Source organism: Corapipo altera, unplaced genomic scaffold, assembly GCF_003945725.1.
Source record: "Corapipo altera isolate COAL_440 unplaced genomic scaffold, ASM394572v1 64, whole genome shotgun sequence".
NCBI classification, from domain to species: domain Eukaryota; kingdom Metazoa; phylum Chordata; class Aves; order Passeriformes; family Pipridae; genus Corapipo; species Corapipo altera.
The window spans coordinates 5,248,571-5,274,057 of record NW_020884893.1 but is presented as its reverse complement, the minus strand read 5'-3'; the positions used below and the strand labels follow the sequence as shown (position 1 = coordinate 5,274,057).

The 25,487-nt window shown below is 49.3% G+C and overlaps 1 protein-coding gene and 1 long non-coding RNA gene across 4 annotated transcripts in view; both read left to right on the top strand.

Moving 5' to 3' along the window:
- Positions 1–14,064, top strand: part of LOC113948388 — a 46,413-nt gene extending 32,349 nt beyond the window's left edge. The window contains exons 2-3 of the long non-coding RNA XR_003528147.1: positions 1,886–8,454; positions 10,491–14,064. This is a non-coding gene — a long non-coding RNA (uncharacterized LOC113948388). The remainder of the gene's footprint in view (positions 1–1,885; positions 8,455–10,490) is intronic.
- A 5,884-nt stretch (positions 14,065–19,948) lies between these two features.
- PMEPA1 (prostate transmembrane protein, androgen induced 1) overlaps positions 19,949–25,487 on the top strand; it is a 48,679-nt gene continuing 43,140 nt past the window's right edge. Inside the window, exon 1 of one of the 3 annotated variants that reach the window (XM_027645980.1) lies at positions 19,949–20,377. In XM_027645980.1, the coding sequence (XP_027501781.1) occupies positions 20,275–20,377 (103 nt within the window). In that variant the 5' untranslated portion in view covers positions 19,949–20,274. The remainder of the gene's footprint in view (positions 20,378–25,487) is intronic. The other 2 variants (XM_027645982.1, XM_027645979.1) reach the window with 2 other exon arrangements.

Sequence of the window (25,487 nt, the reverse complement as noted above, 5' to 3'; positions counted from 1 at the left end):
CCTGGAGGCACCAGGTGAACTATAATGCTTCACAAAAACCAGAGTTTTTTCATGGGTCTCAACCACAGAGAGCTGCAAGGAGACCCAGGGGGGTGCCCACCTCACCCTGAGAGCCAGGAGGGAGCCAGTGGAATGTGTGTGGCAGGAGGGCTGGGTTTGGTGTAGGACCATCTGCAGTGGGTGAGGAACAGGAGGCACTGAGATCTCCACGTGCAGAGAAGCAGGAGCCACTCCCAGCCCAGCCCTCCCTGGAGTCCGAGCTCAGCCAAAGGTCTCGGGTCTTGCCCGTGCCATGGCAGTCCTGGGAACCCTTCTGTCTCCCAGTGGGGGCTGTGGCACCTTTGCTGTCCCCCAGTGTCCATGACAAGTTCTCAGGCTTTGAGGGCCCTGACTTCAGTGACTGTCACACCTGTGCTCGATGATGGATGAGCAGCTTCGACAGATAAACAAGGGAACAGCAAAGCTCTTCATTCCCTGTCCTGCCAGGGCCCCTTGTTTGTAGAAGTTACATGTGTGCTACTCCCTCTTAAAGTTGTACAGTTATTCCTCCTGTGACCCTCCCCTTGGATCCCTTTCTTTTTTCCTCTCTCTGTGCTGGGGGGCTGAGCCTGAAGCTCAGTCTGGTGGTTGGTGATTGCACACTCAGCATCTGCCTCTACCCATTGATTACTAGGGACAAAAAACAACAGCACAGTGGAATATTATTTTTACAGCCTTCTGATTATTTCTAACAACCTGCTAAAAGCCAGTGGGACTGGGTGGGTCGGAAGAGCTCTGGTGACATTGGGAGCATTCCAGCCCCTGGAGTTTTTCCAGCTCCTGGAGCAAGATTCAATTCATATAGGACTTTTCCCCAGCAAAATATGGGATGGATTGTGTTTTCTCTTTAAGGTTTACAAATAAATCCCTTTCCCATAATCATTATTTTCATAGATGAGCATTACTAATATATTTTTGTATTTTAAAGCATATCCTCGAATTTACTCTGGCAACTGCTGTACAGCTGAACACACAATCAAGGAAATCTATTCCATGGCTTATCTGCCCAGACTTCAGTTGCATTTGCATTCTTTGTGATTGTCTAACAGGAAAATAAAATGGAAAAGGTCCCAAAAGCCTCAAATTTGGAGCCATAAAAGGCCCCCTGAGTTATTTTTCCGATGTTGGCACTCGGACAAGTGACTGTGTCAAAAACCCCAACAGGTCTATGTACAAAACATAGTCCCAGCTGCTGGAAGGATGCCACCACCACTATCAGGATATTAGTTCAGCCATTTGGGGAGAGTAAATGTCAGTGTTTGTAGCTCGGGAGGGTCAGAGCGTTCAGTGCTAACGAGGCTGCAAGTCCACAGCCAGCCCTCCCTGTGTACGTGATCTGCAGGCGCTTCCCTCTCTCCATTGCCCTTGAAGGCATGGATGGATTAATATTCCAGCCCAGCCACGCTTGGGTTTGGTTTGCTGTTTGTATTACATCTCTGGCTGCAGTAGTTAAATGCTGGTAGGTCTTCAGGTCTGTTAAACAAATTATGGGAGCCTTTAAACATCATCGTGCTGGGCTTTATCCCCTCCCTTCCCCCCAGCCGGCCGGCATGGAGATCGCTCAGGTGTGAGTGGAGAGGAGTGAATGAGGCTTCCTGCCAATCCCCCTCTCCAGCAGAGCCAACTCCCTCCTTATCTGGAAAGGCAGGGGGGGTTAATTAGCATGTATTAGTGTAGGGTTTAACAGCAGAGCCCTGGCCCTGAGGACAGAGCTGTGTCTTGTTTTCTCCTCCAGATCTGCTGCCTATCTCTCTAAGTGTCTCCAGTATCTCTGGAGTTCCCTGCCTCTCCTTCCTCCAGCTCCCCCACCTTTATTAAGGTTTTTTTTGTTGTTTGTCTGTTGTAGCACCCTTCACTGGAAGCTCTGCCACGGTAATGGAGCCAGGATGTGTCCTTGGGACTGGGCCATGGGGTGCAAACCTGCAGGACCCTGGGGAGAGGGAAGGCTCTGGCAGCAAAGTGAGTGGTCAAAGTGGGCAAGGGCTGGGCACCAAGGTGAGGGAGCTCAGAGGTGAAAAGCTGCTATATATTTGTATATTATGGTATACAATGCTGATCTTAAAATGGCAAACTCCAGATCCTGCCTATATGAGCAAGTTTTATGTGTTATATCAATACAGGTGCAACAACATGTAACTATTGCATTTAATGCTGTAGAATAGCTCCCATGGGGCTTTTCCTATAAGTCTTTGTTACCAAAAGAGGTGTGACTTTAGTTTTTTCTTTTTGGGCAGATAGTTAATATATGGTAACTATTTTCCAGTAAAATCCAGGGGTGATGAGATTCCAAACACAAATGCAGTGTTGGTGGGTGAGAGTAGCCATGGGTCACTTGGCATTGTGCAAGTGAAACAATTCGGTCTCTGTGGTTATTTCAGACTTGCTATTGCTCTTTACCTGCTGAGTTAACTTAAAAACCTGTCTCAGCACTTGTTCTGCTTGTGCAAAGAAACTGCACTGGAACATTCATCCCAGCCTGTGTATCCAGGCCAGCAGAAGCTTCTAGTTCAGCCTGTCCTTCCTCAGTCGAGGGGACCATCTCCTCAGCAAGCAGAGCTGGGCAATTTGGCTGTGCTGTGCAGAGAATCAGCCCAGGCTGGTGCAAACTCAGGATCATTTATCATCGGGGTCTGTGATGGATGAGGTGATACGAATTGGTGGCTTTGGTCCATTAGTGTTGGAACCAACTGATCTCCTTATTGGCAGCTTCAGCTGGAAGTCTGGGGAAGACTCTTTGTGCCCTGTGGCACCTCTTCCTCCTCCTGGGTAGCTGCTGTCCTTCAGTGAGGACTGTGAGCCGTCAGTACAGTGACCCTTGAGATTTTGCTGCCTCTGCTTTGCAGAGCTCTTGCTGCGAGGCCCAGAGTCAGCTCCCCAGTGACACTGCCCAGGACCCCCAGGCAGGTGAAGCAGATCCCACAGCTACTTTCCAGCCTGGGATTTGCGTGTCTGCATAGTGGCTGGTTTGCAGCACTGAGTTATTTGCATTTGTGAGTGTGTTTTTTTCTGCCCCAGATCCCACAGTGAGCTCTGCTCAGAGCTGCTGCTTCTCGCACGCAGCACAGCCCAGGCTGGCTCCCTCCTGCAGCTCACCTGGTGCTTGCCACGGATTCAGCATTTCAAGTTCAAGTTAGCCCTGGCTTTTAAAGTCTATTCCAACCCATTTAACTCCTGAGCTTCGTGTGAAAAACAAATGGGAAATATAAAAGCTTACATCAGCTCCTGTAACTCGCAAAGTAAATGGGAAAGCTGCAGTAAATTTACAGTCAGAAAAAGAACTGTGCTTTATATAAACGCTCACTTTGTTCAAAGACAGTTTATTAGCAAAGGATAATTTTAGGTGACAGTTGTTGTTGAGGTATTTTGTGCCTTTTTTTTTTGATTACTACTACTTTTTAGTTATACAGCATAATTCTTGAGCAGATACTCAAACAAGCGAGATTGGCTCATCATTCCTCTTTAATTCCACATCATGTCACTTTGGAAGGGAAATGGCTTGGTAAAAGCCAGAGAGTTCAGATATGATGCTGGCAGATCGTTATGAAATATTCACAAGACATTTAGTTTAACTTGGTGCTAATTGAACACTGACAGCACAAGTTACTCCTGCCTGCAGCAATAGTCTATCACGTTTAGGCGAGTGGCATTCCTTCCCCTTTGATGCTCTCCGAGATTGGAGGCTGTGAGGGAGCACAGTTAACAACCAGCAAACAGTCAGGGAGCAGCACTGGAGACAGATCCTGCGTGGAGAATCCTCCCAAAGTTGTGAGAGTTTATTTGCACGGGGGCTATGATAAAGCTTCAACTCTGTCTATGAAAATACTCAGTGTTAGGTGAGGGGTGACTCAAAATCGATTGAGATTCTTTTTTTTAAAGTAAAATACCTTCCTGAGTGAAGACACTTGAAAAGAAGGTTATTTGTGGACTACCTAATGTCACTTTTCTGAAGCCATGGCCTAAAAGCCCTCCTTGCCCTGAGAGGTTTCCAGGGCAGTAAGAGCTATACTGGTATAACTCTGTTTTTCTACAGAGACATGGCCTTCTGTGCTTCTTTCATTTTTATTTCTATAGCTCAACATGCTGTTTACTGATATTTGTGAATTTGTTTCTTATTTGTCAGTTCAGCCTCCCTGTGGACATTTGGTAACAGGAATTTTCCTACCATTTTAATTGTCTCTTATTCCAGAGCCAAGCAGAGTATTAATGCCATCATTTTAGTCATCAGACATGATGTGTGGTCTAAATAGCTTGGACCAGAACTCGGTACCCAGCTCTGCCTGAAGCCCTCTGGCCATCTGTGGTTTAGATGCAGTCATCTGCCTTGGGTGCCTCAGTTTCCCAGCTATGGAGAAAGGCCAAGTTGTTAATCAAGGACTTTTCTCATCTTCCCATTTGGAGGAGTTTGCTCCAGGCTCCTCCTGTGTGGTCAGCACAGGGGGTGCCCAGCAGGAATGTGCAGGAACAGCTGCCTCAGCAGGGACTTGGTCCCCCTGCACTGCAGCCCGTGCCAGGCACATTGTGTCCCTCCCAGTGCAGCTGAAGGACTGAGTGACTTCCACATGCAGCAACACATTAGAAAAGTGACCCAGAACATTTTTAATCTACCAGGGGAAATGTCCCCATCTGCCTAATTCACCTGTCCCAGGGAGTTGAACTAGAGATGGAGTCACAAACGAGAAGGTGTTAATGAAACTGTCACTGAATACTGAGGTGACAGGGACTTAGATCACAGGAGTTCCTCTAGCAAATGGTGTGAGGACTGAGCTCTTGCTGGCTGCAGAAAGGCAGGCAGTAGTGCAACCATCATGACTGACCAAAGGAGTAGGAGGTAGTGGTAACCATCTAAGAGCACCAGCAGGTCAAAGGAGGGAAGGCCTGCTGTTTGGTTTCCACAGGGAAAATGGGCATCCCCCTCCCCATATCCAGATGAGTGTAAACAGCCAAGGAAGATGAGTTAAAATGTGAGGAATATTGCACAGGCAGCAGTCACAGCACAAACTGGTGTTGAGGCTGTGCTTTTCCCTTTGGAACAGAACTCCTTGGAAATGGGGATTGCTAAGAAAGGATTTAAAGGAGGTAGCTGTGACTTCTTTGAAGCTTGGGGTAGGGTGGAAGGTGAAGGATGCTTTCTGATCTGGGCAGACTGGGAGGAGCAGGTGATGACTTACTTTTGGGGTGATCCCCACTTGCCTCCAGTGCCAGTTGTGGTACTGGAGGTGAGTGAAATTGGGATCACCCCAAAGGAACTTCTGTCTGAGGTAGGGGACACCCAGCTGGAATTGCAGAGTGGGGGGGACCAGGTAAATATAATAAGCAACCAAGAAAAATATCATTTCACTAGCAGAAGGTTTTTCAGCCCAAGCAGATTCTGGATATAAGGTCATGGCTGAGCTGAAAGCCATGGAAATGGAGCTTTCCTGTCCTGGAATTTTATGGAGGTTGGCTGATTGCTGTAGATAGTGACCAGCTGGGAAAACACACCTTGCTTTCAACAAAGATATGGTCTTAAACATATTTTCAAAAGCCAAGGGATGCAATACTGGACTAAAAGAGCTTCCAGGCTTCCTTTCCATAGAACCCCCACTCCTGGATTGCTGAATATCATTCCCTCAGTGATATGGTCCTTGGGAGGGCTGAGTAAACTTACAGTCCCCCTCTGTAGAGAAGAAGTAGTGGATGGGGGGGACAAGAAATGTCCCATCCTCCACAGAGTCCTGCTCCAATTGGCTTCCACAAGCATTGCTCTTCAGGAGGGAAAATAAATGAGGCTTTCAAAACTGTTTTACTTGATTCATTTCATTCTGGGCTGGAGCAAGGCAAATAGACAGTGGGAGGACTTCACTGATAAAGTAATTTTTTTTTTTTTTTCAAAAGCTGAGAATACCAGAAGATAACACAACAGCAAATTACTGCATATTTTAAACCCTTGTAGCTAAACATTCCCTTTTGGGGCTGCGCCAGGTATCTCGTGGTGCCAGTGAAAATGGGATACAGATGTTCACTTGTTTGGATGGAGACGCTGCAATAATTCATGCCTGCTACAAATTATCAGATGCCTCGTGCTCACAAAAGAATACCATGATCTTTTTGTCAGTAAGAGGAAAACATATTCCCTGTACCTATATTAAGGGAAAATAAGGCCTGTAAGAAGTAGGAAATGTGTTTTCCAGTTTCCAAAATGTAATTGTGTTGTAGTCCTGCAGCTCGTGCTGGTAAAAGTGTGACAGCCATGATTCCAGTCCAAGTGTGTCCTCACTCTGAGTGTCTGGGACAGGTATATGGAGCGTTTAATACCTCCTGTGAAATGTGTATGAACAGAGGAGGTTCAGGGTTTTATGTCTGAGACTTTTTTTAATTTTTATTATAACAAATCCAGCTTTCAATACTTGAGTATTTTTGAATTAAGGTGTTTTTAAGATGTTACCTCTGACTTTGTGGCGAAAATAATCTCATTGAAGTCCGTGGCACCAGCGCTCAGGAACGCGATGTGTCTGTTTTAATGAACGTTATGGAAAAGGGAGCTGCACACCCCAGAAACACAGAGGGATGTGGCAGGGAGAAAGAGCTGAGCCCATCAGGCTGCAGCACAGCAGCAGGGCTGACACTCACCTTCTGCTTTGCCGTGTACAGCACAGAACTGCAAAACTGGCACCTGCCAAAAGGATTTGTTCCATCCCTGAATACCTGCACCGCTGCCTTCCCCCCGTCGTGCTCCCGTCAGGAGAGGTACAAACAGGTTCACACCTGCTGAGTAGCTTCAGGTTGAAGGAATGTATGTGCAAATTTGGCAGGTAGAAATTGCACTCTTTAAATCAGACTGCACTTCTCGAAATAGGAGCTCTCTGCTTTCCCTGCCTGCTGTTCTATTTTTCCACTTTCTTCTTGCAATGCCCATATTAAAATGAAGATTTTTTTTTTTTTTTCATCTTCTTAATTCATTTTCATGGTGGAGCTGTAACCAAATCCAACTCACATTTGTGGGAATCCAGCATCAATGTTGTATGAAGGTTTTAAAGGTGTGCACAGTTTTTTCTCTCCCTCTCCAAATTTTACTTTCTCAGTATTTTTTGTAAAGTGGATTTGAGCTTGACACAACTGGCACCATTTGGGATGTAATGACTTATTCTCCTGGGAGGTGTTTAACCTTTTGTTCACCTTTCTTGAGTTATAGGTTGAAAAACCTCATTTTGAATCAAAACCCCCTGAAAAGTCTTTGGATTCAGTAGCACTTAAATGCAGTGCTTTATTTCCCTATTTTTGTTCAACTGTTTTTCTTGGCTTAAACCACTCACCAGATTTTTTTGTCCAATTTAATGAAAAGTTTTGGCATTCTGAAAGGGCATCTTTTGCAGGACTAACTGTTAACTGATTGTTTTTTCCTGTTACTGTTTACTACATTGAATTTTTCACATCAGTGCAGACCATGGACAACCCCAGCTGGCCCTGCCCTGTGTGTATATATATATATATATTTATTTATATATATTTATACATAGAAGTGTATATATATGTATATATATATATGCAGACTATTCAGAACTTTCCAGGGGAATTGTGGATCCCTGGATAGCAAATTTTTGGCTCTAACAGCTGAACACCTTTTCTCATATCTCTGTGGACCCCTTGAAGTCCCCAGCCCCCAGAAGTTCACAGAGCACAGCTAAAAACTGCCTCAGGTTCACTTCCCCTTGCTCACAGAATGTAGTAGTTCAGCCAAGACGTGCTGCCCCACTGGTGCTGCTTCAGTGGAGCAAGTCACAGCCAGAAATAAAGGCAGGGTCTATTTTTTTCTTCTGCAAGAATGTTCAAAACATGAATTTCCATGAGTTTCCAACATAAGACCTATATCTGCATGGTAAGTAGAGTCACTTTCACTTGCAAATGAGATTGGATCTGCTAAAAAATCTGCTAATTTGCAATAAAAATAGCATCCATCTTTGCTCTGCAAATATAGCCTCTTTGAAAACTGTCCCATTTTCAGAACTGCAGCAGCTTGTAGGATGAGAGAAAGGAGAAGGAGGAAATACCTTGCATTTGAAGTCACTTCGTATTTCTCCAGGACTATTTCACACACCTTTAGTCATTATGTTGCGTTTTGTGTTGTCACATTAATTTTCACAGTAACAGACTGATATAAACAGTGTGACTGCACTGCAGAAGCAGGGGAAGCTGGATTGATTGGGAGGGAGAAGGATTTGTTCAGACATAAATATCTCCTGCCATATTGAGGGGAGTTTAAAAAAAAATGGCCAGCCAAGAAATTGCTTTTTTGTAGGAACGTTCTGTTTCTCTCTTTTTCTACTTATTTTTTTTTATTTCTTTTTAATATGTGCTTTAATGTGAGAGACCAAGAACAAGGAGAAAGCAAGTGGCTATTTAATGAATCTGGGATGCTGAATGCAGCTGCTCTTTCAGGTGAGTGGAACTGCAAGGAATGGGAGACAAGGAAGGTGAACGTGTGTGCAGGAGATGGTATTAAATAAGGAGGCCTGGTCGGGTAAGGTCTTGTTGGGGAAACTGCTGACTTTCTTGCAGGTTAAATGCTTGAAGGAACTGCAGAGTCAGGCACCTAGAAAATGAGGGCATACACCAAAAAATCAGCACCTCAGTACAGAAACAGGTGAAAGCACCAGGTGCAGGGAGGAAAGGCAGTGCAATGCCTTCTATCCCCATCTTCCTGCACCCCATGGAGGATGCAGGAATTGCAGAGAAGAGCAGGTATTGCTTCCCCTATAGGACAAGGCCTACCTGGCCATCACTTTTATGCCCTGTGATGGGGCTGCTCTGTGCTTGTCTCTAAAGGCTGCAGACTTTCACAAGGCAGGATGAGATGGATTTCTTGATACTCGTTTCCAATATTGCCTGCTGGTGATGCTTCCTATGAGGAACTCTGTGCTCTGGGAATGCTCTAGGAAATGTGTGGCATCAATCTAGGATTTCAGAGTAGTGTGTAAAGTGTCAGTAGTGTCTTCTAAGGTTCCATTTCTAGCACTCAGCCCCTTCCCTGTTCTAGCACTTACATCTGCCTGGCCTGGCAATGCTGCTTTTGCCCTGCTGTGGCTGGTGTGATGACATTCAGTGCAGGTTGGAAACATTCCCTATGCTCCTGTGGCTTTTCCTTTAAGGGGGGAGCTGAGGATTTGAGTTCTCTGTTGGCACTTGTCACTCCTTTAGTATTTTGGGCTAGAGCTTGTGGACTGGTGTAAGAAAAGAAATCCACTAAGGATTTATTGAAGAGGAGGCTTGAAGAAGGCTTGTAAGGAGGCTTGAAGAAAAGCCACAGTATCTGATCAGAGGTTTTGCTAATAAGGATGTGGATGGGTTTGTAGCTCTAGGAATGCCTTATTCCCCACACTTCTCCTGTGCTAAAGCCAGCTGTGATGGGTCACAGTGTCCCTTGCACGGCATCTGAGCCTTGAACTGAGGTTTCCCCTTTGTATGTCCAAGTTTCTGACACCAAAAGCCTTGGGTGGAAACTTGCTTATGTCTGGCTGGTTTGCAGCAGGTAAAACTCTTAAAAGAAGAGCAGCTAATTGCATATTCATAATGGCACATACAGTACTTGAGAGAAGCCCTTGATTTCTGCTGTGGTGGATCTGGAAATTCACCTCTGTCCAAGCTCAGCAACATCCATCCCCAGTCTCTGGAGAGCATGGATCAACTGGAGCTTTTTGGCCCATTTCCTCTGAGAAAGAACCACTGATTTCTTCATTTTGAGCACATTATTTTTTTTAACAAAAGAGCATGATACAGCTCTATACACCAGTTGGGAGCAACATGATTTGTGTCATGAATACTAATATGCGTTTGACAGCATCCTATAAATTCAACACGTTTTGAAGAGCGTTAACAAGAGTTGTAGGGACCATACTTAAATTCTTCCCCTACTTTTTTGTCAATTAAAGGAAAAGGAAGCTAGTGAGAGTCTGTATTTGTATCCAAAACAAATATGGCTTGGGTCACGGCAAGACTTCTGCACGCCGTGCTAGACCTGGGTCTACAGCGCATTCATTGATTTTTGTCTCCATGAATCACCCTAAAGCTATAGGCAACAAAAGCTGAAGCGATGTAGATGTGATTTCTAGTTCATTTGTTGTTCATTAGAAAGATTTTGTCTCTCTCATTTGCAGCACCCCTGCTGCTGCGTGTTCATTAGGAGAATGGAATGTATTCCAAATATTTCCTAGCTCTGGCAGGGCAGATGGTGGAAAGTAATTTTCCAAACTCTTCTGGAAAAGGGGGGAGTTGGAGGGGGGGAAACACACCCAAATAACCCCAAGTCACCCCCTGCATACCAGAAGAATTCGGTGTTTCTGAGTGCAGACGTGCCGTACACTTTCTGTCTCTCTGGTTGTACAGTGCTGCGTGTCGGAGTGGTGGGAAGTGTGTATGAATGGGAATGTATCACATTACATGTGGGATGTTAGCAAGGCTGGGGTTTTTTTTCACAGGAAACTGCATTTGCAAAGAGCACACAGCAACACACAGTACCCTAAAAGATGTGTGTGAAGGCAGCGAGCAAGATTCATTTCCCTAAATCTTCTGGGCAACCCAATGCCTAAGGGAATCCCAGGGAGGGAGGACAGAGCCTGGGCCCCCCTCCAGTTTCTCAGTCCAGCCCTGTGCAGAGGCGTGAGGCAAACTGGAAGCTTCCCAGACACCCCATCCCCATCCCCTGCCCTTGGCCGGCGCGGGCAGAAGGATGTCCCAGTGCTCAGACAATGGTGGAGGAAGCGGCTCTGGCTGCGTTTCCCTTCTGCTCCCTGGGGAGCCGGGGAGAGCACACAAGCCAGGGCCAGATTTAGCTCTTGGATCCACATGAAACATCCATGTGCCGACTGCTCCCTTCCTTCGTGCTCAGCCTCTTGTCACGGGAGTGGAAGTCGCACACAAGGGGAACAGAGGAGCCGGGTGAATGTGCAGCAGGGAGAGCTGGGAACACAATGAGGGGGAACAAAGAGTGGGGCTGTGTTTGCTGCCTTCCCAGTGGCATTCACTCCTCATGCTTGGAGCCGGTTTCGTCTTTTCAGGAGCCTCTTGACCTGCAGATCCCTCTCCTCGGCAGACAGACACCAAAGCCCCGCGGCTGGATCCTAATACCTCTTCAGATCAAACCAGCAAAACACTTGGAGCACAGACCCTGAACTGTGTGTTTGCATCAAGGCTTTAAGCTCCTTGGTGCTGGCACCCGGGGTTCCTGTTTGTTTTCCAACTCCTGAGGACAGCAATGGTGCTCTCCAAGTCAGCAAAAACAAACCAAGAGAGGCTCAAGGAGCGTGGCAGCTTCTCTGAGCTCTGCTATCCCTGGGACTGGGCCGTGCTCTTGACAGTGGAAGGTGCCTCTGGCACTGAGTTGAACTGTCAGCTCAGGTCTGCACCCTCAAAATCTTACACACAGAAACCTGGTAGAACAAGGAACTTCCTCCAAAGAAGGACATCAGGTTCCCTGTCTGTGCCACCAAGACCCAGCTTTGGAGGGGGCTGCTTTGACAGCGGCTATAAAGCCCCATCAGGTTTTCCCAGCCTGCTATCAGTGATGGATTTTCAAGCCCTCTCTTTCTTCAGGCACTCTCATTGCAGAGTGTGTGGGTGCAGAGTGTGGAGGTACTGGGGCCTCTCATTTGATTAAGTTTATAGAGTGACAGAATTGTTTAGGTTGGAAAAGACCTCTAAGATCATTGAGTCCAACTGCTCCCCCAGCACTGCCAAGGCCGTCATTAACTCTGTCCCTAAGTGCCACATCTGTACATCTTTTACACTGAGCACAAGGCAGGAGACCCCTCTGAGCCTGCCTTCAGGCGACTCTATCCCATGGCATCCCACCTCTCTGTAGTGAAGGGTCAGTGCAGCGGCGGCTCTGCGGAAGCAGGTTGGGAAATGGATGCATCCTGTAGCCACCATGACCTTAAAACCCATTGCTCGGTCATCCAGCAGAAAAAAACAGGAGAATTCCTTCCGAACAGCCGACTGCTGGTGCCCTTGGGAGCTGCCTTTTCCTCTTTGGACAGCCGGAGCTTCCGCCAGCCAGGACTGTCTCAGTGTCAGCTGAGATCCAGGAATTTGTGTAATCCACACCTGACACCTAAACCTGGGTTTTTCACAGCCAGGCAGAGTTTTAAACTCCTCTCCATCAGCTGTGGCCTTCAGAGATGAGCAGTGGCTATAACTGATTCATCAAGACTCCTTTTAATTTGGCTTTGCTCAGTTGTTACAATATGTTTTGTTCCCGATTATTACGCTCCAGAGTCAAGGTAATTTATCCTGTAGCCTACGTATGTGTAAAAAATTTCTTGCAATCGTGTTTTTAATTAAAATGCACACGATAATACCAAAAGGAGACAGGGGGAGGAAGGGAGGGAACCCAGATTAAGTTTTTAATTGTTTTAATAGTGAGATTTGTTTCAGTGAGAACAGGGCATATTGGTTTCCTTGGAAACATTGGCGATGTATTAGCTGTATAAAATCTAGCATAAAAGATTTGTGAAAGTGAAGCCTTTAGGTTTTAACTGATATTATAAGTCATTTCATTTGGAAAATCAGATTCGCATGCAGCCCCTGGAGTCCCAAAAAGGTGTCTTTCTTGTGTTTTCTCTTAAGCCTTGGAAATAATAATTTCACAGATTATTGGTATCATTAGAAATCTAAACCTGCAATAACAACAAGAAAAAAACCCTTTCAACAATTCAATATCCCTGATTCATATGATTTAATTAGATGTGCCTGTAAGTTCTCTTTGTGCCAAGCAGTGCCAGGCTCAGGCAAGACTCCATGTGATTTGAGAAAGAAGTGCAAAAATTTGACTTTTTAAATGCTCCAGTTAAACTGGAGATTATTGGTAATGGACAGTGGGTGATGTTTTATGCACATCCCATGTTCAGTTGTTTTATTGTATACCACACTGACACCTGGATGTACAATACACAATGTACTTTAGCCAGTCTCAAGCTCAGAGAATCGCTGAGGCTGACGATGATGATCTGGCCTCACACAAAGTCTTCAAGGCCTCTAATTTTACCTGGAATATGTTTTAGGAAACAGAGAACTCTTGGAGAGTCCCATCCCCAGAGATAACACCCCAAGGCACCACGGGGAGGTCAAATGTAAGTTTTAAGGCTGTTAATCATCTGAAGCTAAAACATTTTCCTTCCATTCTCTTTGCAAGTCAGTCTCTCAAATTATCAATTTTGTTTCTTCTGTGTTAGAAAATAAAAGCCTTGTGAGGGAGGATTCAGCTCTCTGCAGCCAAGTGGGACTGAAACAACCAATTTTAATGTCTGTGATTCACCCCTGAGCCCAAACTGTGATGATACAGTGCATCTGGGGATCAAACACTGCAGAAACGCTCTCTTTTAAACAAAAGGGGAGAAAATAGGCTGCAGATAAAGTACCAGATGTAGGATTTTGGACTATCAGAGAGGAGAATGGATGGCTTGGTTTTAGCATGTAAGACTAATCACTCGGCTGAAATAATTTCAGCAGCTGAGTAAATAGACTTACGGAAAAGACATTTATGGGAGCGTTTGTGTCCCAGGATCCTCCCTCTTTCCTAGCCCTCCTGTTTGTTTGCTTTCCTGTCTCTCTGGTGTCGAAGCTCCCCCGTCCCCAGGTTTATGGGGCAGCGATGGCGGTGTCAGATGTGCAGCGGGCAGTGCCCGGGGCCCCTCGGGGTGTGAGTTCTGTGTGTGCTGCCCAGGGACAAATGGGCCCCTCTGCACCGTGGGGCCGCTCAGCTGCGCTTGGCTCCCCGCCACCCACAGCCCAGGCCGAGCTCAGCCCCTGCCACACACACCCACACACCCACACACCCCCGCATCCTGGGGGCTTCTCCCTCTGCTGCGGGGTCATTCCCACCGGCAGCACCCGGGGAGCGGGAGCAGCTCGGCCCGTCCCGGGCGATGCTCCTGACTGGGGGTTTCCGCGGTGTCACCGAGAGGCACTTCGAGGGTATAAAAGAACTAAAGCCTAAAGGGAAGCAGAGTTTAAGGTCACGGTCCTGGCAGCCTCGGAGGCCCTGCCGCCGTCTGTGCGCGGAGCGGGCTGTGGAGCCCTGCACAGGGAACGCGGGAGCTCCTGGCCCAGCACTGCCTGTCCGTCCGGCCTGCCCAGCGGGTGCACTCGAGCCCTGGCTGTCCGTCCATCTGCCCGGCCTGAGCCCTGGCTGTCCGTCTGTCCCAGGGCAGGGCACGGTCCCCGTTCGCCGTCCGGCAGAGGTGATGCCGTGTGCCCCCGCCTGCCGCGCGATACACCGGGCGAGCTGGTCGTGGCCCGGGCAGGATGCGCTGGCAGCGCCGGGGGTGCCGTGAGAGCCGCCCGCGCACACACATCCCCACACCCACACCCCTCCACATCCCCCTCTGTCCCGCACCCCGCAGGGCCGGCGCGGCCCCTCCCGGCCCCGCACGGGCCCTTTAAGGCGGCGGCGCGGGCGGGCGCGCGCTGCGCCTCTGTGGCGGCCCCGGGTCACGGCGCGGTCACGGCCCCGCCCCACGTGGCGCAGCCGCTTCCCCCCCCCCCCGCGGCTCATTGGCTGCCTCGCTCCCCGCGGCCGCGGCCGCCACTTCTGATTGGCCGAGCCGGCGCGTCCCTTACGGGCCGGGGGCGGGGCAGCGCCCGCCCGGCACGGCGAGGCCGCCCCCGCCGCGTGAGGGGCCTTTAAAGGGGCCGCGGCCGCCGCGCGGGGTGTGTGGGGTTTGTCCTGCCGGGTTTGTCCTGCCGGGTGTCCCTGCGGGCCCGAGGGCACAGCGCTGGTGAACCCCTGTGGGACCCCGCAGTGATGGGGGAGGGAGAGCAGCGCTCGCCCTGTGCTGGCACTGAATGGCGGCTCAGGACGGGGGCACCTTCGGAGCCTGCTCCTCGCAGAGCGGGGCCGCAGGGCTCCGCGGGTGCCTCCCGGGCCGGTGGCCGCGCTGGGAGCACTGACAGCGGGTGTGAGCGCTCAGGGGCACTGAGCGGTACCTGTGAGAGCCCCAGCCCGCCCAGGGGTGTCCAGGCAGAAGAGGGCAGAGCAGGGCCTGGGTTTGGCTGATTTCACGTGTCTCGAGAGAAACAAAAGAAACGAAGCGCAGCGATGGTGGTTTTGGCAGCGATGGTGGTTTTGGCAGACAGGAGCCTGTCCGTGTGTGTGTGTGTGTTTGTAACCGGGTGCAGGTGGGCATCGTGTAAGGACAGTTGAATCTATGAACTTGGCAGCTGCTCGGCTCCCACACTGCTGCAGAAGCAGCAGCGCTGCTGGGAGAGGGTCAGACGGTCAGAGCCGGTTTTCGGAATTGCCCAAGTGCTCCCTTGGATGAGCTTGGAGTCTTCACTTGGGTATGTCAGCTCTCAGTCGGGGAGCTCAGGGTCATCTTTGTCTGCTTTCCAAAACGCCATTCCTCTCTCCAAAATGCCTGTTGTTCCACCAAAAAAAAAAAAAAAAGTTCAGGATTATTTTATTTTCATGCAGTTAAAACTCTTCCCTCAGCGCTGTTCCATTTCACATGTGCCATCCTGGTTCTTCTAGCACAGGAAAATGAAATGTGTTCAGTTGGGGAGCTGTGAATTCGGAGGGTGATTGTTTTTTGGTAGTGCAGTGATATATTTCCTACCAGTGCCTCAATAAAATGTAAAGGTGGAGTCTTTCCAGTGACGTCAGACGGAATAATATCAGACCCCAAATGGGACAGGATGGGTTGGAATAACATTCTGGTGGCTTCAGTAAAAATTTTCATTACAGACAAATACTCACTGACTTTTTATGCCTCCTGGTTGGGAACAAAACCTCCTAAATGGGACCCAACCCTGTGCAGGGATGAAAAAAAGCACTCGGGAGGCAGCTGTGAACTGAGGGTTGGTGACAGCAGGGTCATTGTCCCCTGTCAGCCTGATGCCACAGCAGGAGGGAAGGAGGGTGCTGGCCTCACCCAGGGAGAAAGGAGGGAGTGGGTGGGAGGGGGCTCCCAGGGAGGGAAGGGAGGTCATTTTGGAGGTGGAATATTGTTTGAGGCAGGTTGTCGGCACTTTGCAAATGGGATGGAGCCTCAGAGGGAAAAGTCTTCTGACATTCCAAGTAAGGATGAGGGCTTGTCCATCAAAGGCTTAATTCACACCATCCTGTACACTTCAAATCATACCTGAGACGTAGCTGTGCTGACCTTCCCAGGCAAAGGAGCCCTCAGCTAAAGCTGCTGAGCATCCATGTTCCCACGGCATTGTTCTCTGTTGTGGCAGAGAACACTTGTTCTAATTGCTGGGGAGAAAACTTGAGTTTCTGGTACCAAACAGTTAAGAAAAATAAACTTAAATTAAGAGGTTAGTCACCAGAAAGTGGAAACCATGTCTGGAATTGTTAGAAATAAGGCTTGCTTGAAAATAAATATAGAATTATTCACCATGGTAACTATTGCCCTATTGCGTTAGTGTGTATCGATTTAACATTAATCCAAAGACTAATGCTGGGAAATATTTGGACTCTTTAATGGACAACTGTTTAGTTAACAAAGCTTTGGGGAGATGTGGAGCTTTTTTGTTTTGTTTTTCCTTAGATTGACTCAACCACTTTTGGAAGAATACGATTCGACTCTTGGAGTTACTTATTTCTCACGTGGATCTTGCTTTCCCATCACATTTTATGAATTTACCCTTAGTGCTGCTGATTTAACTAGGGACGAAGTGTTGCAGTGAGGAATAAAAGGGAAGATTTAAATGTGACTGCACAGGCAAATGCCTGACTTCTGGTGTGGTGATGAGCAAAATTAAGTTACAGTCCCAAACTAGCCAGAACCAACTGGTGTGTCCATGTCCTTCAGTTTGTCCAAGGATCTCGGATGACATTGGAGCTCTGACGAACAGGGTGGGCTGGAGGGTGGATGGTGTCATTAGAACAGGGTGAAGCGTTTAGCTTAGATGATGTACTTTTAATTTTTACAAGCCCATCTGGGATGGCTTTAATTATTTGTTCTTAAATCATGGTGGAAAAATGCTGATTGTTCTTAAAGCCACATGAGTCGTTCAGATGAAATGGGGATGGTGGTAAACATAACATTTTTAAACCAGCATCGACTTGCAAACATTTATTTTTTTTTTCTTTATTTTTAAAGAAGGTTGGGAAGATGTGTGAACTTGCAGCAGCCTGCATCTGAAACTGGAGCCTTTATCCCTGGGCCTGTGGGTGATGCCATGCCCAGCTAGGAAAGGCAGAGCTGTGCTTGTTGCAGCAGAGATTGTGCGGAAGGGTTCTGTAACCCACCACTCGAGGACCTGACCTGCCACAGAGGAATAATACATTACTTAGAGCTGCATTTACTTGCTTGAGACCATTTTGTAGTGTTCACCTTGACTTTATGGCAGTGTTTTAAGTGCAAAGGGTGTTAGTTGCAAGCTGCTGGGCTCAGCTTAGCTTGTGTCTGCCTCTCCTGGCCAGTCACGCAAGGTCCATTGGAGAATGGTCTCTAATATTCAACTGTCAAGTGTTTTAAAAATAATATAAAAATATATTTCCAGTTAAATAATAACAAAAGTGGGTTGATTGATAAAGCATATCTGAACTGGCATTTATCTTCAGAGTTTTGACTCTGTGTGTTCCTGGTTTTGACATTCTTGATGGCCTTCCTGGGGCTGGTGGGCTCCCACCTGAGGGCCACATCCCTGTAATAAGGGTGATGTTGCTTCACATTTTCATGAAGCATTTCCAAAAGTTTGACTGCCACAAAAGAAATGGAGCCCCCCTGGACCAACCTGAAGTAATCAGCCAAAAAGCAGGTAAAGGATTACCCCTCCTGTGTGTTACCAATGAGGAAACTAAGGCAGGGAACAAAATATAAAAATAGGATTGGAATCGCTTTATCTCTAGTTCTAGTGTAGATCTTTTTTCAGGTAATTGTCCTTCCTCTCCCTGCACACTAACCCCCTCCTCCAGGGCCACCCAGGTGCCTCCCACTGCCTTTGGGAATAGCACTCCTTGGATAATTCACTTCTGGGAAGCACAAACTTCTTAAAGCTTGTTTCTATCTGAGCTGCACGATCCTCTTCCGTGTTTCCTTTGGATTAGTAATTGTTGGGAGTTACCATCTGTCAAGTGGCAAGAAGTAAAAGATTAAACAACCTGGAAATTCCTTGTTCCTTCTCTCCAGGCATTTTCACAGGACTGGATGGGGCCACAGGAGTAAAGCACAGGCAGGTATTTAACATTAGTTTGTAAGTAGTCATGTAGAAATAAATTCTGTTTTTTGGGGTGAAAATAAAGGTTAAACCTTACCAGTGAGTGCCACCTTGCCTGACCCGACTCTCAACACCATCCATCTTGTGGGATTGCCACAGCTTTGTAGGAATAGGATTTCTGCAGGTCAGTTGCTGTCAGTCCCTGTCTTGGTGAATCTTCCCAGCAGCATCTCTGGGGAGCTCAGGCCCAGCTGGGGACTCTTCAGATACTCCCAAATCCTAAATCAGAGCTATCAACAATTATGGGAAAATATGCCTTCTTAGAAGATAACTGAAGCTGCCTTTATCTCTCAGTAACAGGATTCACCAAGTATTATAGCAGCTACTTCACACTGCTGTAGTTAAGCTTGTTTCAGCATTTTCATTATAAACCTCTGTTTTCACAGGTTTATTTCCCAGTGAAAAAATAAAATAAAATCTCTCTTGACTAAAGCTTGGCACGCTGAGCCCTCAGGGAGAGATGATTTTTTTTCCTTTTACCTGTCTATGGAGTGAATGGGGTCACTCCATTTTACAGTATATGGGTTGAAACAAAGTGGAAGTGTCTCTGTCTGGAATAGTTTCCGAGTAGAAAGCAGCATCATTGGCATTAACATTGGAGCTAATGGCAGAATTTACACCAAGCTCAGCCATGGCGCAGGTTTTTCCTCCACATTTCTTTTCCAGTCTTCCCCATTTTTTTGTCTGAGAAGCCACGCTGAGGACTGGCTGTGTGAGGTGAGGCCGAAGCCCTGTGCCTCGGTGCTGTGGGGCTGCAGCAGGGTGGGTGTTGTGGGTGAGCTCGGCTCGCAGGTGGTTTTCCTGCAGGATGCCCAAATCCAGGTGCTTTTGGGGCTGATCTGCAAAATCTCTGATGAGTCCTGGTGGAGGCCAGGAGTGGTGGGTGACACCAAACCCACCTGGGGTGGGCTCTGAGAAGGGTGGGCTCAGCAGTGTGGGTGGCGCATTAAAGATCCACAGTGGGTGTGGGAGGGCAAGTGCAACTGCAGCATCTCTCTTGCAAGGAAAGGCTGAGGGAGCTGGGCCTGTTCAGCCTTGAGAAGACACACTGAGAAGGGGACCCCATCCATGTCTGTCAGGGCCTGCAGGGAGGGGGCAGAGGATGGACCAGGCTCTGCTTGTTGGGGGCCCAACAATGGGACAAGAGGAACGGGCAGGAACTGATGCCCAGGAAGTTCCACCTGGACATGAGGAAGAACTTCTTCCCTGTGCAGTGACCGAGCACTGAACAGAGACCAGAGAGGGTGTGGAGTCTCCTCACTGGAGTTATTCCAGAGCCGGCTGGACACAATCCTGTGCCGTGTGCTCTGGGATGACCCTGCGGGAGCAGGGAGGTTGGACCAGATGCCCCACTGCGGTCTCTTCCAGCCTGACCCACTCTGTGATTCCGCAGTCCCCTGGAGCAGCCGCCGCCCCCCTTGGGCGCGTCCCGGGGGTCCCGCACCGGGGCAGAGCGGGGCGCGCTCCCGCCGCCCCCCCGCGCCCTCCCCCCACCGCTGGTCCCGGCGGCGGCGCCGGGAAGGCAAGGGAGGGAGGGAAGGGAAGCAGGGCAGGGAAGCAGGGAAGGAGGGAAGGGCAGTCCCCGTCTGGCGCTGACGTCACGGTCCCGCCCGCGGCGGCGGCGGCGCGGCCGCGTCCCCGTGGCCGTGAATGAGCGCGGGGGGCGGGAGCGGAGCGGGAGCGGGCGGGCCGCGCTCCCACCGCGCTCCCACCGCGCCGCGCCCCACAAAAGTGCGGGGCTGCTGCTCCGGGCCCAGCGCAGCCGCCTCCCGGGCCGGAGGGGCGCGGAGCAGCCGCGGGGCCGAGCGGAGCCGCTGCCGGGGCCGCTGCGCCGCGCCGGGTTTTTTATTTCCAATTTCTGATCGCAGCTGCATTTCCCTCCCTCCGCCCCCCCGCGCCGAGGAGGAGCCCCGGCTTTATGTGGTGCTGCCCGGGGAGCGCTCGGCGGCTGGGAAGTTCTTTGTGTCGCCGTCGCCTTCTTCCCTTCCCCCCCCCCCCCCTTTTTTTTTTTTTTTTTTTTTTTTTTTTTTTTTTGTTTAAATGTATAACTTCATGGGGCTGAACAGCACGGCCGTAGCTATTCAGCCCAATGTGTCCTGCACATGCAACTGCAAAAGGTCTTTGTTCCAGAGCATGGAGATCAGTAAGTACTTGTCCTGCTGCTCCCCGGGGTGGGTGCGGGAGGTGCCCGTGGGTGCGGGATCGCCCAGCGGCCCCGCCGCGGGCGGGGAAGTTTCCGCGGGGGCTCCCGGCGGCGCCGGGACCCTTCGCTGCGATGCGCTTTCTCGGAGTGGTTTTCCTTCCCCCTCCGTGCGAGCCCTGGTCTCTCATCTGTTGCTGCTGGGATGTTGGTGCGGGTGTGACACGGCGCGGGCCGGGCTGGCGGAGCTCCCCGGGATCGGCTTCCCCCGGATCAGCCTCCACCGGGCGCTCCCCGGCACCGGCTGTGTGAGATCCGCGCTCTTCCCCATCGCGGCTCCATCACTGCCCGCATCTCGCCCCTTCCTCGCCGTGCCCCGGCGGGCGCAGCCGCCCCTGCCCCGCACCTTTCCCTCCTGCGGGGTGATGCTGCGGGGCCCCCGAGCCTCCCCCGGGGGTCTGAGCTCCTCCGGGGTAAATCACCCTCCTCTCGGTACCGGGCGGGGGAGCATCGCGGTCCGGACACCCGGAGAGGGCTTGTATTTGGGAACCTGTTCCCCCCATCTCCAGCCCCTCGGGGCTTTTTGTTCCGAAGGGCGATTTGCCTTTTTTCGTTAATATTTTTTAGCCCTCGCAGAGTAGCAGTGAGGCCACTACCTGACCTAAATATCCACCACTTCTCTGTGTGCTCTTTCCCTCTTGAAAATGAAGTGCACGGAGATGAGAGAGAAGGAATATTGCTGCTGAGGAAAGAGGAATGAGTGGGGCTCTCTGGCAGTTTCAAGCAAATGGTATTTTCTGTAAAGGGAAGATTTTCAAGGAACCCCCGGCCCTGGAGGGTTGTCAGGATTGTACCCTGCTTAGCACCTCGTTCAGTGCCGTGAAATCCAAACCACGCACAGACTAATGCAAAATGGCCCAAAAGGAAAACTTGGGAAAGAGTCTGGATTTTGCATATATTCCTGGCACTGCGACGGGGCAGGCTGGCGCTCGGTGTGTGCTGGGGGAGCCAGCTGAGCTGTGCCTGTCTCTGCTAGCACAGGATCTGCCCCGTTACCTCCAGCGGGGCTGCAGAGCATCTGTCCCTTGGTATTTTGGATGGCTTTTGTCCAGTGTCATCTGCCTTCTCCTTCTCCAGTTTCATCGTTGTTTAATTCAGGTGTCTGAGTCCCGGGGAAGGTCTGCAGGCATTTGTATACCGGGTACTCAAATGTGTTCATTCTGAATTTTAGCATAAACCATACCCTTTGTACTGTATGCACTTTTAATCTTGATTTAATCTCATTCGTGTTCAGACAAAACTAAGCTGGATTTGCCTGATTTTATTAACACTACCGGTACTGAATAGACCATTATTCTTTCCTGACTTTAACAGGCCGGGCTAGATGTGCATACCAATAGCAGTGTATAAATAATGAAGATACAGTTCTTTTTTGTGTCAGCCAGTTGCTGAACATAAACTATGTCCCACAGAATCCCAAGGATGAGAGACTTTACTTTGTGTCTGATCAAGGCTCATGGTTATGATAAAAGTTGTGAATTAAAATGTGTAATGTCTTTTGAAGAAAAAGCTTCTCTTCCAGTCTAACTCTTGGCATGAGGTTTTGTTGGAACAACTCAGCCTTTTAATTTCTTTCCATGACTTCTTAGAAGCAGCATAGTTTATAATTTTTTTTCCCATTTTTTTCAGTGTATGAAAGGCTTGGTAGGAGGCAGGTGCCAGTTATGGATGGGGGTGTGTGAGAGGCTGGGGACAGCGAAGTACAGCAGAGGAGACCTTGCCTGAATTGGGGTGGGTGTTGTAGGAGCCTCATGCCTGATGCCACACATCTCCTGAGATCCTTCCCTGACTTGTTCCCTGCCCTCTGTCAGCTCTGGGGTCCTGCCACTCAAACACTGAGTTCCCATTAGCTGCTGGGAGCCTTGGACAGAGCTCCCTTGCTGCTGCCTGCCCTTACTTCATGTTCGTGTAGGTTTCTTTATCGCCAATGTTATTATTTATTTCCTGCTTGTGATGGGCAGCGTTCACTCACCTCCGTGCTCCGGGAGAGCTTTGGTTGCACTGCAGGGGCTGTTACCTGATCGCTTCCTCCACCTGGCTTAGGTGGGAAGGACAGAGTTGAGCCTCCCTGAGATAAATTCATCACACGGCGTTTTTTCTTCCTCCCGTCTCTTTATTTTATGTATCTTTCTAATACAACTTCGAGTGATCCTCGGAGCAGCCACCACCAGATGCTCTTTAATTTCTCAGCCAAAAGTTACCAAGGCAGCAACGCTCCGGGAAAGCGGCATAACTGCGAACTCCTCTAACTTAGCCCTCTAAATAGGTTAACTGTCCGAGCGATCCCCCCGAACATTTCCTTGCAGGCTCCATTCCGTATGGCAGGCTGCGGCGCTGTGGTGGAGGAAGCAGCTGGTTTCTGTGTGTGGCGCTCCCAGATTAGGATTATAAAAGGGCTTTTTGGGGGCGGGGGCGCAGAGTCTCGCCCGGCTGGAGTGCCAGTGTGCCGGGCCGTGTTAAGCAGCCAGACGTCTGCGGCAGTGGGCTCTAATCGCTCCGGCTGCCGAAGGAGGTCAGGGGTGACCGTGGTGGCGGAAGAGTCTGTAAATAACTAATTATTTTGGCAGAGTGGAGCGCTGTGCCTGCCTCCCCCCTGCCTTCCCCGCTCCTCACCGGGACGGCTCCCGGAGGGTGTGGGTGCCAAGGCCGGGCATCCTGCGGGCACCTGGGCATCCCTGCGGGAGGATGACTGCAGGCACGGGGTGTCAGGGCAGCTCTGTCTGGGCTGGGTGGCTCTGGGCAGAGGCTTTGCTGGTGCAGGAACGTTATCCAAAGCCTTTGGGAGTTTAAGAGGTACCGTTGCACCTCCGTCCCCTTGGCCACAGTGCCCTGGGCTGATGGCAGTGCTGTGTCCGGCCAGTGACAGAAACTGTGAGAGCAGGTTTCTGTCCAAGCAAGGACTTCTAGGTTTTCACATTCTTTGGGTTAATAACAAACCAAATGCAGATGGCTCAAACCAGGGATCACATCTCATTTCCCTTCAGACTGCTTTTTTGGCAAATGTGTTTCTTTCCTGACGCTATGTCAATGGCAGTTACGGCTTCTTCCAGGGCAGAGTGGATAGTAACCACGTACTTCTTTATTCCCCCCCCAAGTTTTCCTCATAGAAGGAAGCCAGAGATGCTACCAGGGTTTCAGCAAGCCTGAAAGTGCTTGCACAGAGGATGATCAGTTTGTGGCATCTCAGTTTGACCTCAGCCAAACTGGGGAGTTCCCTGTGTCTGGCTCTGGCCGTGTGTCCGTGACAAAGTGCTGCTTTTTGCTGAGATCAGCACCCCAAGGTACGATCCAGGAGGAGCAGAGCATGGATGGCTTTGCTTGCAGTGACCTAAGAGCTGTCTGAGTGTGCCCTTGGCTGTCCCTGAGGACCCAGACACTCTGAAGTCCCAGCCCTGCAGGTCACACCTCTCATACCCAGGGAAAGGCCTGGAGAGCACAGGGGTCTTTCTTAAAATTAGTTTTGTGTCCTCAGTTGGTGATTTTAATTTTAGTGTTTTATAATTGGTGTTGAATGGGAGAATGAAAAGACACAGAAGAGAAATGCAGGGAAAATAGTCAAACTTTGCTTTTTTTTTCCTGTGGGTGAACACCTGGATTGTGTTGAGCTGCACAGCGAGACCGGCACACACGGCACCAGAGGTGATCCTGTATAATCAGAGGTGATCATCTGTAATGCAAAGTGGAGACCAGACATGGCTAATTCTTCCTTTTCAGTCAGTATCAGGGTGTTTTCAGAGGAGGATGTTTGCTGCATTGAGTCCTGTTACCGTCTGCCATGGAGGCATCCTCCACCCCCTGAATGAGCCTTTGATTTGCCTTTGTTTTGTTTAGTAGTGTGTTTTCAGATCTGAGTTCTGAGTGGACCAGCACTGAAAGGTGTGTTGGGAACAGCAGCCTTATTTTTAAAGCCAGGAATTCCCAAGGTAGGGCCTAGGATCACCTCTGAATTTTCAAGATGTTAAATTAGTTGAACTACCACTGCTTCCCTTGCGGATGGAACCCATATGTGTATGTTCTTACTTTATTTGCTGTTGCTCACCAAATATACTAATATTTTTAGATTTCCCAGGCTGAAGTTGGTGGTTTGATAAATCCAGTTTTAGAATGAATTTGTAAACCTAAATTATAAACGGATAGACAAGAGGAGACCTTTCCAAGGGAAGTACCAAAATACATGGTGTCACTAATAGACAGTAATTACAATCCAGCTTCTTTCCTGAGTAACCCACTGTTCAGTCATGTCTGTCAGTGTTGTTTCATTCAGGTAGTAGCAGCCGTCAGAGTTTGCTAAGCCTAATTAGTGAAAAAAAGGTCATTTATTTGCGGTGGTGTTTCGTGTAAAAACTGCCTACCAGTTTTCTTCCTGGAGGGAGATCCCATGTGTGGTGTGTGTGGTTTATCTTATCAGATCCCTCCTGTTCTCCAATACACGGTGCATCTGCTGTTGGCACGTTTTGTCAAAGTAATAAAGCCTGGCTGGAGAGCTCACGAGGAGAGAGGTACAAGGGCCACTTTGCTGCAATTAAGTGGAAACTTGGTTCACACCGTGAGCACGCTCCCAGACGTCCATAAAGCAAAGGAATCATTGATGTCAACGGGGATGTTTTATGCAGTGTTCTTCCTGTCTGTGTGGCTGAATTGCTGGGTGATTATTTTATAACTATTTTGGGTGGCAGAAGGTAGGTCACTCGGGCAGATCCCAGGTGAGGAAGCACATCAGAGACCTACTCCGTCTGTGAGCGGCGCGGCTGCATCCGGCACCAGAGAGCAACAGGGAGGATTTCAGCACAGGGCTCCCCTCTGACAGCAGGATGTGACCTCTCATCTCCATCTTTCAGAGCTGATTAGTGGGCTGCTGTGTTGCTGCTTCCTTGCTGCAGGGAATGTAGTAGTGGTCTGGGAGTTCCTCGAGGAGTAATGAGCGAGTGCGAGGTCAGGAATAGCCACCTGAGTGTCAGCACGTGAAATCCTGCACACACAGACAGACACACAGACAGACACACTGCTGAGACCCTGCACACACACACAGACACTACTGAGAGCTGGTGAGACC